The sequence below is a fragment of the Mytilus trossulus genome, chromosome 6 (assembly GCF_036588685.1).
Source record: "Mytilus trossulus isolate FHL-02 chromosome 6, PNRI_Mtr1.1.1.hap1, whole genome shotgun sequence".
NCBI lineage: Eukaryota > Metazoa > Mollusca > Bivalvia > Mytilida > Mytilidae > Mytilus > Mytilus trossulus.
Window position 1 is genome coordinate 33284861 of NC_086378.1, and position 13698 is coordinate 33298558.

Sequence of the window (13698 nt, forward strand, 5' to 3'; positions counted from 1 at the left end):
ATGATTTTATTTTGTGCTGGTCCTTAAACTTTTGGCTTTAAGTTATCCTCAAAACCACTTATTCTAGCATGTTGTAAATATTTAGATATAAAAGTTGACACTTCCGGTAAAAATATGACGTAAATTTCAAAGATGAGTCCTCAATTTATGTTTTCTTCGATGAAGAGTTTTGGATAGATTGATTAAAACAAAATAAAATCACTATAGTACTAAAAAATATTTAAACTTACCACAATTTGGCCAAGAATACATGTTTATTCACAATCACCATGACATGCACACATTGCAGTGCACGGGATACCCGATTTTCCATATCAAAAATGACCGCGATATCCTTTCTTACATCCACAATGTACAAGCTTTTGACAAAATGATGAGGCCTCAAAAAGAGTTTTAAAAAGATATCCTCTTTGTCCCCGCCTGGAGTGGGTAGCATAAGAGCCAATCCCAAGCTCGTCTCCCTAAACACCTATCGAAGTATATTGCATGATTTACATGCTGGAAAAGACTAGACCAAGTTGAGGGAATAGCCTCTAAAAGCCTTCCCTTTTGCGCAAATAGTTATTTTCTTGCTTCGTTAACCATGTTATACCCATCTGTTAACTTTGTGCGAACTTACAGTAAAATCCCGGTGATTTAGTCTGATTAATCATCATTCTTTTTGTTAAAGTCACATCTTCAAATGCAATCAATGTCTCCCACAATTTCCTTTTCCCCTTTCAAGCAAAGAGAGAACCATATCACAACAGGTAAAGGCATGGATAACAATAAGTGTGTCAGATCACTCAGATCACTCATTGCCTAGTGCATTTGAAAGGCCATTACTAGATATTAATCCAAAGTCTTTTGCTCTCCCAAACACAATCCATAGTTCGTCTACCCCTATGTCACGGAAAAGCGAAACAGTAGTGATAGCATCATCATTAACGACTGCTCGAATCATGACTCGTTTAAGTTCGTGTTTCACTGCATCAGACACATGTACCATGATTTTAGTGTCTGCCTCTAAATGTGAACTTGGTGCTGAACTTGAAATACATCACGTGGTGGATAAGATAGAATATGTGTTGTTATAACTACCATACGCATCCAAGACTTCATCCACTCGTATTTTAGTTTCAAGGTATTTTATTAAGGTAAGGACATAATACCCCATCAGCATACTCGTTAGGCCGCAATTCACAATCGGAGAGCTGATTTCCAACATTTACAAAGAGAGTGGTATTTTTTCTCACATCCATAAATTCTGCAAAAACACATATTTTCTTGCCTTGTTAACCCAATCTGTTTCTTTTTTTTCTATCTTACAACAAAACCACGTATCGTTTTTAATGACATTAAACTTATCAAATCCATATGGTGATGTTGGCTGGTCAATCATCATTCTAAATGCTATAGTCACATCTTCAAACTCCATTTATGTCACCAACGCATTTCCTTTCCCAGCAAACGTGTTATCTTTTAATGCCTAGTGCATTTGAAAGGTCATTGATAGATATATATCTTATACTTTTCCCCCTTCCAAATGCAAACTAAAGTTTGTCTGTCCCTATGTCACGGAATAGCGAAACAGCAATGACATCATTATCGACTGTATGAGTCATGACTCAGTTAAGTCTGTGCTTCAACTACCTTGTACTCAAAATTGTATTGAGCAAGCTCCTGTGAATGAAAACTTAAAAGTTCTTTCTTACTGTCGTTATCTCTTTGAAAACTTTGCCAATTTTGAGGATGGTTTTAATCCTGGATTCGTCTGTGTATTCCCTTTCCCCTTAATGTTGCTCTTGCTTCTTTTAGCAACTTTCAAACTACCAGTATTGTCTATGTTCACACCAAACACTACATCCACTGTTGTTACAGTTTCAAGGTGTTTCATAACGAGTATGATGATTGGGTATTATGTCCTTACCTTAAAAAAATACCTTGAAACTGTAACAAGAGTGGATGAAGTCTTTGATGGGTATGGTAGTTGTAGCAACAAATGCTCAGGATATTCTATCTTATCCACCACGTGATGTATTTTAAGTGTAGCACCATGTTCACATAAAGAGACTGACCCTTAAATCATAGTGCATGTGTCTGATGCAGTGAAACACGAACTAAAACGAGTCATGATTAACAGTCACTGATGATGCTGTCAACACTTTTTCGCTATTCCGTGACATAGGGGCAGACGAACTATTGATTGTGTTTGGGGAGGCAAAAATCTTTGGATTAATATCTATCAATGGCCTTTCACATGCACTAGGCAATGAGTGAACAAACACTTTTAAGTCTGACCCATACCTTATTACCGGTTGTGATACTGTTCTCTCTTTGCTTGAAAATGAAAAAAAAAGACTGCGTGGGAGGCATTGATGGTATTTGAAGATGTAACTTTACATTAAGAATGACGATTGATCAGCCTAAATCACCGGGGTTTTACTGTAAAATCGCACAAACTTATCAGATCTAATATGATTAACGAAGCAAGAAAGTCAATTTTTGCACAAAAGGGAAAGCGTATTTCAAGTGCGGCTATTCCCACGACTTGTTCTAGTTTTTTCAAGCATGTAAAACGTGCAATATACTAATGCAGGATTTTAGTGAGACGAGCTTGGGGGGATTGACTCTTATTCTACCTAGTCTTGTCACTAATCGATAGCGAAGGGACAAAGAGGGTCGTTTTTAAAAAAAAATCTTTCTGAGACCTCATCATTTTTTCAGAAGCTTGTACATTATGAATGTAAGAAAGGATGCCGCGGTTATTTTTAATGTGTAAAATCGGGTCTCCCGTGCACTGCTTTGTATGCATGTGATGGTGACTGTGAATAAACATGTATTCTTGGCCAAATAGTAGTAATTTTAAATATCTTTTAGTACTATAGTGGTTTTATTTTGTTTAAATCAATGTATCCAAAACTCTACATCGAAGAAATAGATTGAGGACTCATCTTTGAAATTTACGTCATATTTTTACCGGAAGTGTCAACTTTATATCTTAACATTTACAACATGCTAGAATAAGTGGTTTTGGAGATAACTTAAAGCCAAAAGTTTAAGGACCAGCACAAAATAAAATCATTTTCTTTACATTTTAAAAAAATTGAAAATTTGAATAAAAAATTGATATTTCTATGTCCGCCATTTTGGATACTACGAAAGTAAGGGTTTTAAGACATAAGTCTTATACATTGTATCCATCAGTAGCATCTAAGAAAGGTTCCTACACAATGCAATGATAGTAGCAATACGTTAAAACACATTTCAATTACCCTCACTGAAAATAAGCTTATTTAAGAATAATGTCCGCCATGTTGGATTTTAACCGGAAGTGGGGTTTCTGAAAACATCTAATCTATTTAATTTATCCAAAAGTAGTAAAAAACAAAGGTCAATACCAAATATTATGATAGTAGCATGCTAATAGCCAATTTTTACACGCTAGCCTTCGATATTGGGCTGATTTAAGTATGACGTCCGCCATTTTGGATTTTACCGGAAGTGAGACATTTTTTTCAAATGCCTCCCTACCTGAAATATAAGAGTAATAGTTGAGGAAGGTCTAAGCCAAATTTCATGCTTGTAACAGGATGTGCACAATTTTTCACAAAGCCGCCGGACTATATAGTATAATTTTTACTCCTTTTGTGAATTTTCAACCTTAAGGTTGGTCTATTCATTAAACTTTTAAATTTGCAATCGTTTATTTTAATTAATTCTTATCAGTTTTCTCTTCTGAAAATGATCATGTGCACGTAGTTGAGACCGAAGTACAGATGAGAACAAATTAAATGTGAAACCAGTGTTCATTACATGGAACTAATTGTACAATGGTTTACAATATAAAATTGAGAATTGAAACAGGGAATGTGTCATATAGACAACAACCCGACCAAAGAGCAGAAAACAGCCCAAGGTCACCAATGGGTATGAAACACAACGAGAAAATCCCGCACCTTGCGATGGGCTTCAGCTGGTCACTAGACAAAAATGTGTACTAGTTAGGCGAAAATGAACGTCACACTAAACCCCGAAACATATAAATGAACCAAAATTAAAAAAAACAACATAAAAGATTAACAAAGGACAGATGCTTCTGACTTGGAACAGGCACAAAACTGCAACGGGGTTGAACATGTTTTGTGAGATCTAAACCCTCCCACTATACATCTTGCCAATGTAGAATAAACAAATACATACAGTAAAACTCAGTTTAAAAGAAGTCCGAGTACATGGAGTAAGATGTTAGAATAGATAATAGAAGAAACTAATCAAAATGACAATGATACATAAATTAACAAAGGACTACTAGCAGTTACTGTCGTGCCATCTCCAGACCTCAATTAAACTGATTGAAAGAATTATGTCTTCATCATACATTGTATTAAAATCAAGCACACTAATTCCAAAAAAATGTACGCGATATTTTGCATGAACACGCCATAATTTTCAAATATCGTTTGCATCTACAATGGACCTTAAAGTTTCTTAATATGTTCAGCTCATTCATATATTCTTGCATATATCCATCTGATCTTTTATATTATCGTCGTTTATCGAAGACTTTTGTTTTAAATTTACATTCTGCCTTTGGAATTTCTCTGTCTGATAATCTTATATAGCTGTTATTTGTATCTTATGCGACAGTTAGTATACAAACACTATACTAATTATGTTCACAATACATATCTATCCAAGTTATAGTCGAAATAGTATTTTTTTTCAAACATCTTAAACATGTACAAGCACAAATACACAAATCACTACAATACGTGACGCATGCGTATTCCACGTAAATTATTGTTTTGTTAGAATTGAATGGCGCCCTGGCACTAACAAGCTCTTTAAATGCAGAAATGTTTGCTATACCGTAACTGAATGTTCCATGCTGCTATGAAAATGAGGAATACACTGTTTTGTATAATATAGAGTTGTACAAACAACAATATTGATTTCGTTAAAAAAGTAAATGTGATGTTAGAGAATAGGCTTTAAACTGGATTTCTTATTATGAAATGGAAAAACGAGAAATACACATGTCAATTGATTTCAAAACGCAATTGGGCAGGTTTCTGAGTAAGATATTTTGTAGTCAAGCTAACAGTTTATTTAAATGATTAGACGTTCAGAAATAATATTAGTTTATGGGACACAAATCCCTGCTTGCACTAACTATTGTATGTCCACGTTAAACTCGTAATTTGGAATAAGATTCTAAAAATTCAATTCAGAGACAAGATAACATACCATTCCTTACTACCGTAGGCAGGTAAAAGAAACATTCGGTGTATGGGACAGAAAAGATGCGTGTTTGATATTCACTTAAATCATTTGAAGTGAAAAGTCCAATAAAAAATGACAGTACAGTATGACCAACTACACTTGATGCGAACAATCTTACCAAGTAAAAGATCTCTCTGTTTAACGGTCTCAGAGGGGTTACAGTCACAAGTTATAGTTATTGACCAAGCAAGTCGGTATATGTGATTTAATCTGCACAGCTCGGGTGACCCTAATTAACCCAAACGACGTAGGAGTTCGGGTTAATGGGTCACCCGAGCCGTGCAGATTAAATCATATATGCCGATGGATTCGCCAATAACTGTTTAAACACCTGACGCCACCAATTTACGTAATGAACGTTTTAGAACTTGAATATCAATCCACGGCTCCTGGGAAAGTTTCTTGTAGGGAAATACGCCTTTATATAGTAAAAGGTTGGTAAGTTTTAAATTATTAACTTTTTTTATATTTAGGCTTCTTCCTAAATTGTTACATTATTTGAAGAATTGCGATTTAATGGTAGATTTTTTTTAATCGTTTCTGTTAAATTTTTTTCACAATTTTTTTTAAATTAGTGACGATTAAGACTTTGACACATTGTGTTCTTTCAAATCGGTGTTTGAAAAAGTCATAACTGAAAGGGTTTTTGAGTATAGATTAATTGCGTTTCTTTCCCTCAATGATATGCCTAGAGAAAGATGAACCGAGGAAGATCTAAGTACCTAAATCTAGAATGTTAAATAAACAGAAAAAAACCGTTTCTCTTTCCAATCTTTTACTCCCCCCCCCCCCAATTTCTTTTATCTACTGTATTAATATTTGAAGACATGTCCATCTAAACAAAGTCTTATTGATCTGCAGCTAAACCCCCATAAATATGATCCACATTAAATTCGATCCCCAAATAGTCACTTTATAGGAATAAATATTCAAAAAGTCGTAATATATTCCATCGATTTTACATATACATTGTACACAAAATATAATAAAATATTTTATGTCCCAGTTTAGATTAAAAATAAAAAGGAATGAGAAACCTTTCTTTTTTCTACGATGTCTGTACAAAGTTGTTAGTTTATCAACTTGATCCTAACTTCAAGGCAGATGGCGGATTCGGGGGTTGGGGCGAATAGGTCGTCCACCCTTGGATTGGACAACGTATCGTGTTTAAGTATAACATTTAAAAAAAAAATTTAGTCTCGCTACATTCGTTGAAATTTTTGTAATTTTATAGAAAACTCCCCTTTCAAAATTCAGTAAACGCCCTAAAGGTAAAAAATATATTTAGCTGTGCAGTATATCTGAGGTAGTTAATGCACACCTAAGCTGTGCATTATTCGGATTATAGCACCTATGTATGTCATGTGTTAAGTTGTCATTGTGATATATTATTCCAAACAAATCATCAAAGTCTCATTTTAAAATATATTGTATTTGAAATACTCTGAATCTTGCAGTATCATATTTTAAAACTTACTAAAATATTGCTGTTTTAATTGAAATCTTCGCCTGTCATTTGTTACTCAGTCTTGAAAAAATGGGTGGAATTTAGCAAACGTGCGATTTTGCCTATTATATGTTAACTTATATCACATATGTGAACAAGAACTAAGAGAAAAAGTAATAGAATGCCTCTAAAGAGATTTACACACTCGTGGCGTTTTTTCTACATTTATCTACAGATATAAATCAGTAAATTCCACGTTTGTGCTCTTTAGTCATTTAGCCAAAAATATCAATAGCAATGTTTTTCACACACGAATATGCAATATTAACAAGAATGAAAAAAATAATCCAACCATTACGGGACAGCTTTTGGTATGAAAAAGCCCAAACGAAATGAATAACTGTTTTAAAAGTGGTGTTAAATCGAAAATGAATATCATCAATAGTAAATGAAAACTTGCTATATTTTCCATGAATGCAAAAGTGTGCATTGCATTTTAGAATATCCCAAAATCGATCGTTTTCCAATTTGAAATTGCTGAGGGCAAGCTGAATGCATACCAAGTGACATGGTCAGTTTTGCACACATCACAAAACAGATCATTTCTATGTTCAGTGGACTGTGAAATTGGAATCAAAATTCTAATTTGGCATTAAAATTAGAAATATCATAGCATAGGGAATATGTAAACTAAGTTTTCAAGTTCATTGGACTTTAACTTCATCAAAACCTACCTCGACCAAAACCTTTAACCTGAAGCAGGACAGAAGGACGAACGGACGGATGGACGGACGGATGGATGGACAGATGGACGAACGAACGGAAGTACAGACCGAAAACATAATGCCCATAGTTACTCTTCTAGGTCAATACTTAAATTTAATCACATGTTTAAACTTATAGTCATTGAATTCATTCCCGTATCTTTGCTCGTCAGCCCCCCTCCACCCTATTTTTTTTTTCATTTTTTCAATGGGCATAAATTCCATAAAAAATGTCAAGATTTTGTTGACATAAACCTTATCAATCATTTTAATCAAAGTTCTTCATGAATTGCAAGGGTCGGAGACTTGAAATACTATTTTCCTATAATTTATGTCGTATTGAAAACGGAATAAACCCTATAAAAATAAAAATAACAGATCTGTTGTTGCTTTTGTTGTTTATTTATGCTTTTCAAACTTGGCGATTCAGAGTTAAACCTAACGGTATAGACATTTGTATACTGCGTGAAACCGTATTTAGACCTTTATGTCATTGATCTAATTTGAAAAAAAAAATATGTTTTTTTGTCTTCCTTTACGTCGGTATTTTAGTATTTAGAGCTTTCCCTTTACTGATGTGCATTGTATGTACTTCTATGTACATTTTCCTGGACCGTTGATAGCTATTAAAAAAGTAGTGGGTTCAAATGGCAAACAAATAGTAAATGAATGTGCATGTCCTAAGTCAAAACGGTGTAAGTAATTGTCTTGCCATATCAGGTTATTCCACGACAAAACAGAGTCTCTGGTGCACATCATAGAAATTCATGACGACACATTTTTGGTATATTCATTTTTTTAATAATGGTAACGTATATCTGCAGATCTAACATTAAGACGAGGTATATACAAATTGCGATGATAGCTCGGTATAAACACAGGTTATCCGATGGAGAACGTCTGTCGTAAAGTTGTCACACAAATAGACCTATATATATATATCTGTGTGATTTTCTATGTGATGCCATGTGCACTTGGGCATATGCTTTTATACTGTCCTGTTGTGTCGACTGCTCTCAGGTCAAATAACAAGATGTATTGACCATCTGTACAAAGTACGATGACATATCAGTAATGGTCATTCATCTCATCATAATATCTAACCAAATTACTGGTGTCTATCCCCATGCATATACCATGTGCGTCTATAACCCACATTTCAATTTACAACGTTCCCTTGTGCCTTTTGCTATAAGATTACAAATCTTCTCGATTATATATTAAAAATGAATAACTTTTTATGTGTAGGCTGTGATTGGGATAGAGATTTTAAACTGCAGTTAAACTTTCATATACTCAGGCAAAGTTGACCCCGACGGATTAGACTTTTTATGCATGTTTTTATATCCTAGAGTTTGTTGTCTCAACTTTAATGTCAAATAATGTACTTTTATTCCTGTGAGCCCAGTTAATAGAAATCATCTTGTTCTTTTTCTTCTCCTTCCTTACCTTTTTGTGATACAGTTGTTATACGGGTAAATAAAAGATAACATGTACCTTGAGGTAGTCCATTACTTCTTTCTTATATTTTTTTTTGTATTCCGAGTCATCCCTGTCTTCTTTTGCTGCCAGATGGTATGGGGTCTCACCCTGCAATATAATTAAGGAGAATGATCTATCAAATCATATTATTGCTCCACATTATGTAATCAGAATAAAGCAGATATTGACATGCATATATAGTGTTAAGTATCTTTTTTACAGACAAGTCCTTGTGAAATTGAAATAAAATAAAATACTATACATGAACAAAGATGATCAACATCACACAAATAATCATATTACCTTGACCTAAAACTCAAAAGACTAAACTGCCTCATATGTAGCAGATGTCAATTTACAATCTAAAAGCTCTATGATGTTGGTACTCTGCGTGTCCCCCCTCCTCCCCCCCAAAAAAAAATAAAAAAACGAAAAAAAAAAACAACCTCATTACAGTGTCCCAATTTGCACATTTCATCGATTCACATACGATGTACTCAGTAAAATGACATTTTGTCAACAAAAACTGAGGATAAGTGTAAAAAAAAATTCGAAACTGGCTTTGTTGCAACACAAAAAGCTTTTATAAAAACTTAAATTACAATTTTAAATGAACATTGTTTAAATCAGAAACTTGATGTCTTTGTTATTTGAATTGTTAAGTTAATGACTGCCGTACACCATCATGAACATTGTACGTAATGTCGATGAAGTAGCCTTTATAATTTTTTTGTTAACTTTATTCCAGAACAATATGCTGGTAATATGACAGCAAAACGTGTTTTCTGATATTAATTCGTGTCATTGATTCCGCAATGAACTGTGGAACTCCTCAACGGCAGTAGAAAAATGGTCAACACCAACTCCACTGTTGTAGTGAGAAACAGTTAATTAGAATATAAAAGTGTTACGATTTAGCATTCTTACATTATCACACTGACTCATTTAAAAGTACCATTTTCCAATCAATCAAGGATGATAACTCCTGATACCAAAAGTGAAAATCATCAATATCGGAAAAAACCTGTATTCATTTGTTTATATGAATTGTTTCCCTTTATTGAAAAAGCTGATGATTTAAAATAATTAATTTGCTCTCATGAACCAGATATAAAATTATCAACTAGATTGATTGATTTATTGATTTGTCTATTTTCTACTAATGTATATCGTTTATATGAATATACAACGTTGATTTACATAGCTTTTTGGAACTTACATAATTGTTATTGTATAGCTTTTATTAATTAAGTATTCAGTTGTTGTTTCCTTTTGACGACATATGGATAAGTTTTAGTAACTAAGCTGGTTTTATGCTTTATTGCCTTTACGGAATATTACTTAATCTCCTGGAAGTGAATGGCTGTCGTTTTTTTAGCTCACCTGGCCCGAATATTACTTGATCTCCTGGAAATGAATGGCTGTCGTTTTTTTAGCTCACCTGGCCCGAAGGGCCAAGTGAGTTTTTCTCATCACTTGGCGTCCGTCGTCCGTCGTCTGTCGTCGTTAACTTTTACAAAAATCTTCTCCTCTGAAACTACTGGGCCAAATTTAACCAAACTTGGCCAAAATCATCATTGGGGTATCTAGTTTAAAAAAATGTGTCCGATGACCTGGCCAACCATCCAAAATGGCCGCCATGGCTAAAAATAGAACATAGGGGTAAAATGCAGTTTTGGCTTATAACTCAAAAATCAAAGCATTTAGAGCAAATCTGACATGGGGTAAAATTGTTATTCAGGTCAAGATCTATCTACCCTGAAATTTTTCAAATGAATCGGGCAACCTGTTGTTAGGTTGCTGCCCTTGAATTGGTAATTTTAAGGAAATTTTGCTGTTTTTGGTTAATATCTTGAATATTATTAAACAGCAATATTGTTCAGCTGAGTAAGATTTACAATTAAGTTAATATGACCAAAATGGTCAATTGACCTCCTAAGGAGTTATTGCCCTTTATAGTCAATTTTTAACAATTTTCTTAAAATTTGTAAATTTTCACTATAATTTTCCACTGAAACTAACTGGACGTAGTTCATTACAGATACAGATAATTGTAAGCAGCAAGAATGTTTAGTAAAGTAAGATCTACGAACACATCACTATCACCAAAACACAATTTTGTCATGAATCCATCTGTGTCCTTTGTTTAATATTCACATAGACCAAGGTGAGCGACACAGGCTCTGTATAGCCTCTAGTTTAAATTATGGTCTAAGTAAGCTACAAATGTATAGCTAAGCATATTTTTTCCTCGATAAAAAGGTTGGTAAAACATTGGTTCATTCTTATACACAATTATGATTGATTATTCTGGAAATTGTTGGACAAACAACTCATGTTCATGCTTTCTCATGTGTTTTGTGTGAGAGTTATTTATTTAAAATGATTACCAAACCAAAAGAAAATCATTTCGTACTATCCCATCTTTGCCAGTAAAGTGTTTTAGTTATATATGGTAGGATCTAAGTTATAGGTGTCTAATTGCGCCATATTTTTAACATGAACACATGTATTTGCATGTCTCAGTATTTGAGTAAGCATCCGTAAAACTTTTTGTGTGACAAATTACAGGAAAAACACTGCTACTGACCTTCCAAAATTCAAATTGACATATGTACCGTGCATTCATCATGCATTGTCAATTCTGCGTACGTGTTCCTTTGATTCATCGTTCATTCTGCGAACGTGTTCCTTTCACTCATCGTCTATTCTGCGTACGTGTTCCTTTCCTTCGTCGTCCATTCTGCGTACACGTTCATTTCATTTATGTTCATGCTATGTACGCATTCCCTTAATTCATCGTTCATTCTCTTTGTGCGTTCCTTTCATTTATCGTCGATTGTTCGTACGCAGTATTTTTCATTGATTGTCTATTCTCTAGTGCCCTTTTACCCATTGTCCATTCTGCGTACGTGTTCCTTTCATTCATCGGCAATTGTACGTACGTGTCCCTTTCTTTAATGGTCTATTCTGCGTACACGTTCCTTTCACTCATCGTCCATTCAGCATACGTGTCCATAGCATTCATCGTCCATTATCTAGTTTTGCTTTCATTCATCGTCCATTATCTAATTTTGCTTTTACTCATCTTCCATTTCGTGTATGTCTTCCTTTCACTCACTGCATACTTATGTACAATCTACGTACGAGTTCCTTTCACTCATTGAATATGTACAATTTACGTACGTGTTTCTTTCAATTATCTTATATTCTGCATAAGTGTTCTTTTCAGTCATCGTACATTCGGTGTGCATGTTCCTTTCTCTCATCGTACATTTTGCGTACGTGTTCTTTTCACTTATCGTGTAGTCAGCAAACTTGTTCTTTTCACTCATCGTCCATGCTGCGTACGTGCTACCTTCAGTCATCTTCCACTATGTTAACATGTTCTTTTCACTGATCGTCTCTGCTGCATGCGCGGTCCTTTCATTCATCGTCCATTCTCTTTACACGTTCCTTTCACTTATTTTCGATTGTACGTATGTGTTCCTTTCATTCATCGTCCATTCTCTTTACACGTTACTTTCACTCATCTTCAATTGTGTGTACGTGTTTCTTTCATGCATCGTCCATTCTCTTTACACGTTCCTTTCACTCATCTTCGATTGTATGTACGTGTTCTTTTGATTCATCGTCAATTCTGCGTACACGTTCCTTTCATTCATCGTCCATTCTCTTAACACGTTCCTTTCACTCATTTTTGATTGCACGTACGTGTTCCTTTCATTTATCGTCCATTCTCTTTACACATCCGTTCACTCATCTTCGATTGAACGTACGTGTTCCTTTGATTCATCGTCCATTCTACGTATGTGTTCCTTTAATTCATCGTCCATGATCTAGTTTTGCTTTCATCCATCGTCCATTCTGCGTATGGGTTCCTGTTATCCATCCTACATTCTCCGTACGTGTTCCTTGTACTCATCGTCCATTATATGTATGTGTTCCTTTCACTAATTGCATATGCACAATCTACGTATGTGTTCCTTTTAATATCGTATATTCTGCATACGTGTTCCTTTCACTCGTCATACATTCTGCGTGCATGTTCCTTTCACTCATCGTACATTTTGCGAACGTATTCTTTTCTCTTATCGTATATTCTTCATACGTGGTCTTTTCACTCTTCGTCAATGCTGCGAACGTGTTCATTTCACTCATCGTCCACTATGTGTTGTGTACGTGTTCCTTTCACTCATCGTTCATTCTGCGTACATGTTTCTTTTACTCATCGTCCATTCTACGAGCGTGTTCTTTCCACTCATCGTGCATGCTTCGTACGTGCGCTTATCATTCATAGTTCCTTGTGTTTTCCATTCAACGTGCGCTCAACCGCGCATTCATCTTAAATCGTAAAAAGTGCGCTAATTGTGCGGTTATCCTTAATCGTGTAATGCGCACTTAAAATATGTTCAAAGTAAATCAGCTGATATTAATTTGTAACTTTGATGATCAGTTTAATATAACCACTAGATACTTATTAGAAAACATCTTTTGCATTACGAGAGTATTAATGGCCTTATAATAAATGTATACACCAGAAAAATTGTATTATATACGTACATGTATATTGTTTTGTTATATAAAAATAGGTCAACTATCATGTGTATTGTGATTTTTAAATAACTTTTTTTATTTGCATTATATTTGAAAAAGAACAATATCAAATCTCCTGTTTTAGATTTGTTTCTATAAACTTTACTTAATAAGTCTACAGTTGAAAGGGTACTTATTAAGCAT

General features: G+C 34.4%; 1 protein-coding gene across 1 annotated transcript in view; it reads right to left on the reverse strand.

Annotated features, from left to right (window-relative positions):
• The window catches only part of LOC134722510 (caskin-2-like), a 163638-nt gene that overhangs the window by 28538 nt on the left and 121402 nt on the right, over positions 1 to 13698 (reverse strand). The window contains exon 6 of the mRNA XM_063586131.1: positions 8974 to 9066. Coding sequence (XP_063442201.1) covers positions 8974 to 9066 — 93 coding nt within the window. The remainder of the gene's footprint in view (positions 1 to 8973; positions 9067 to 13698) is intronic.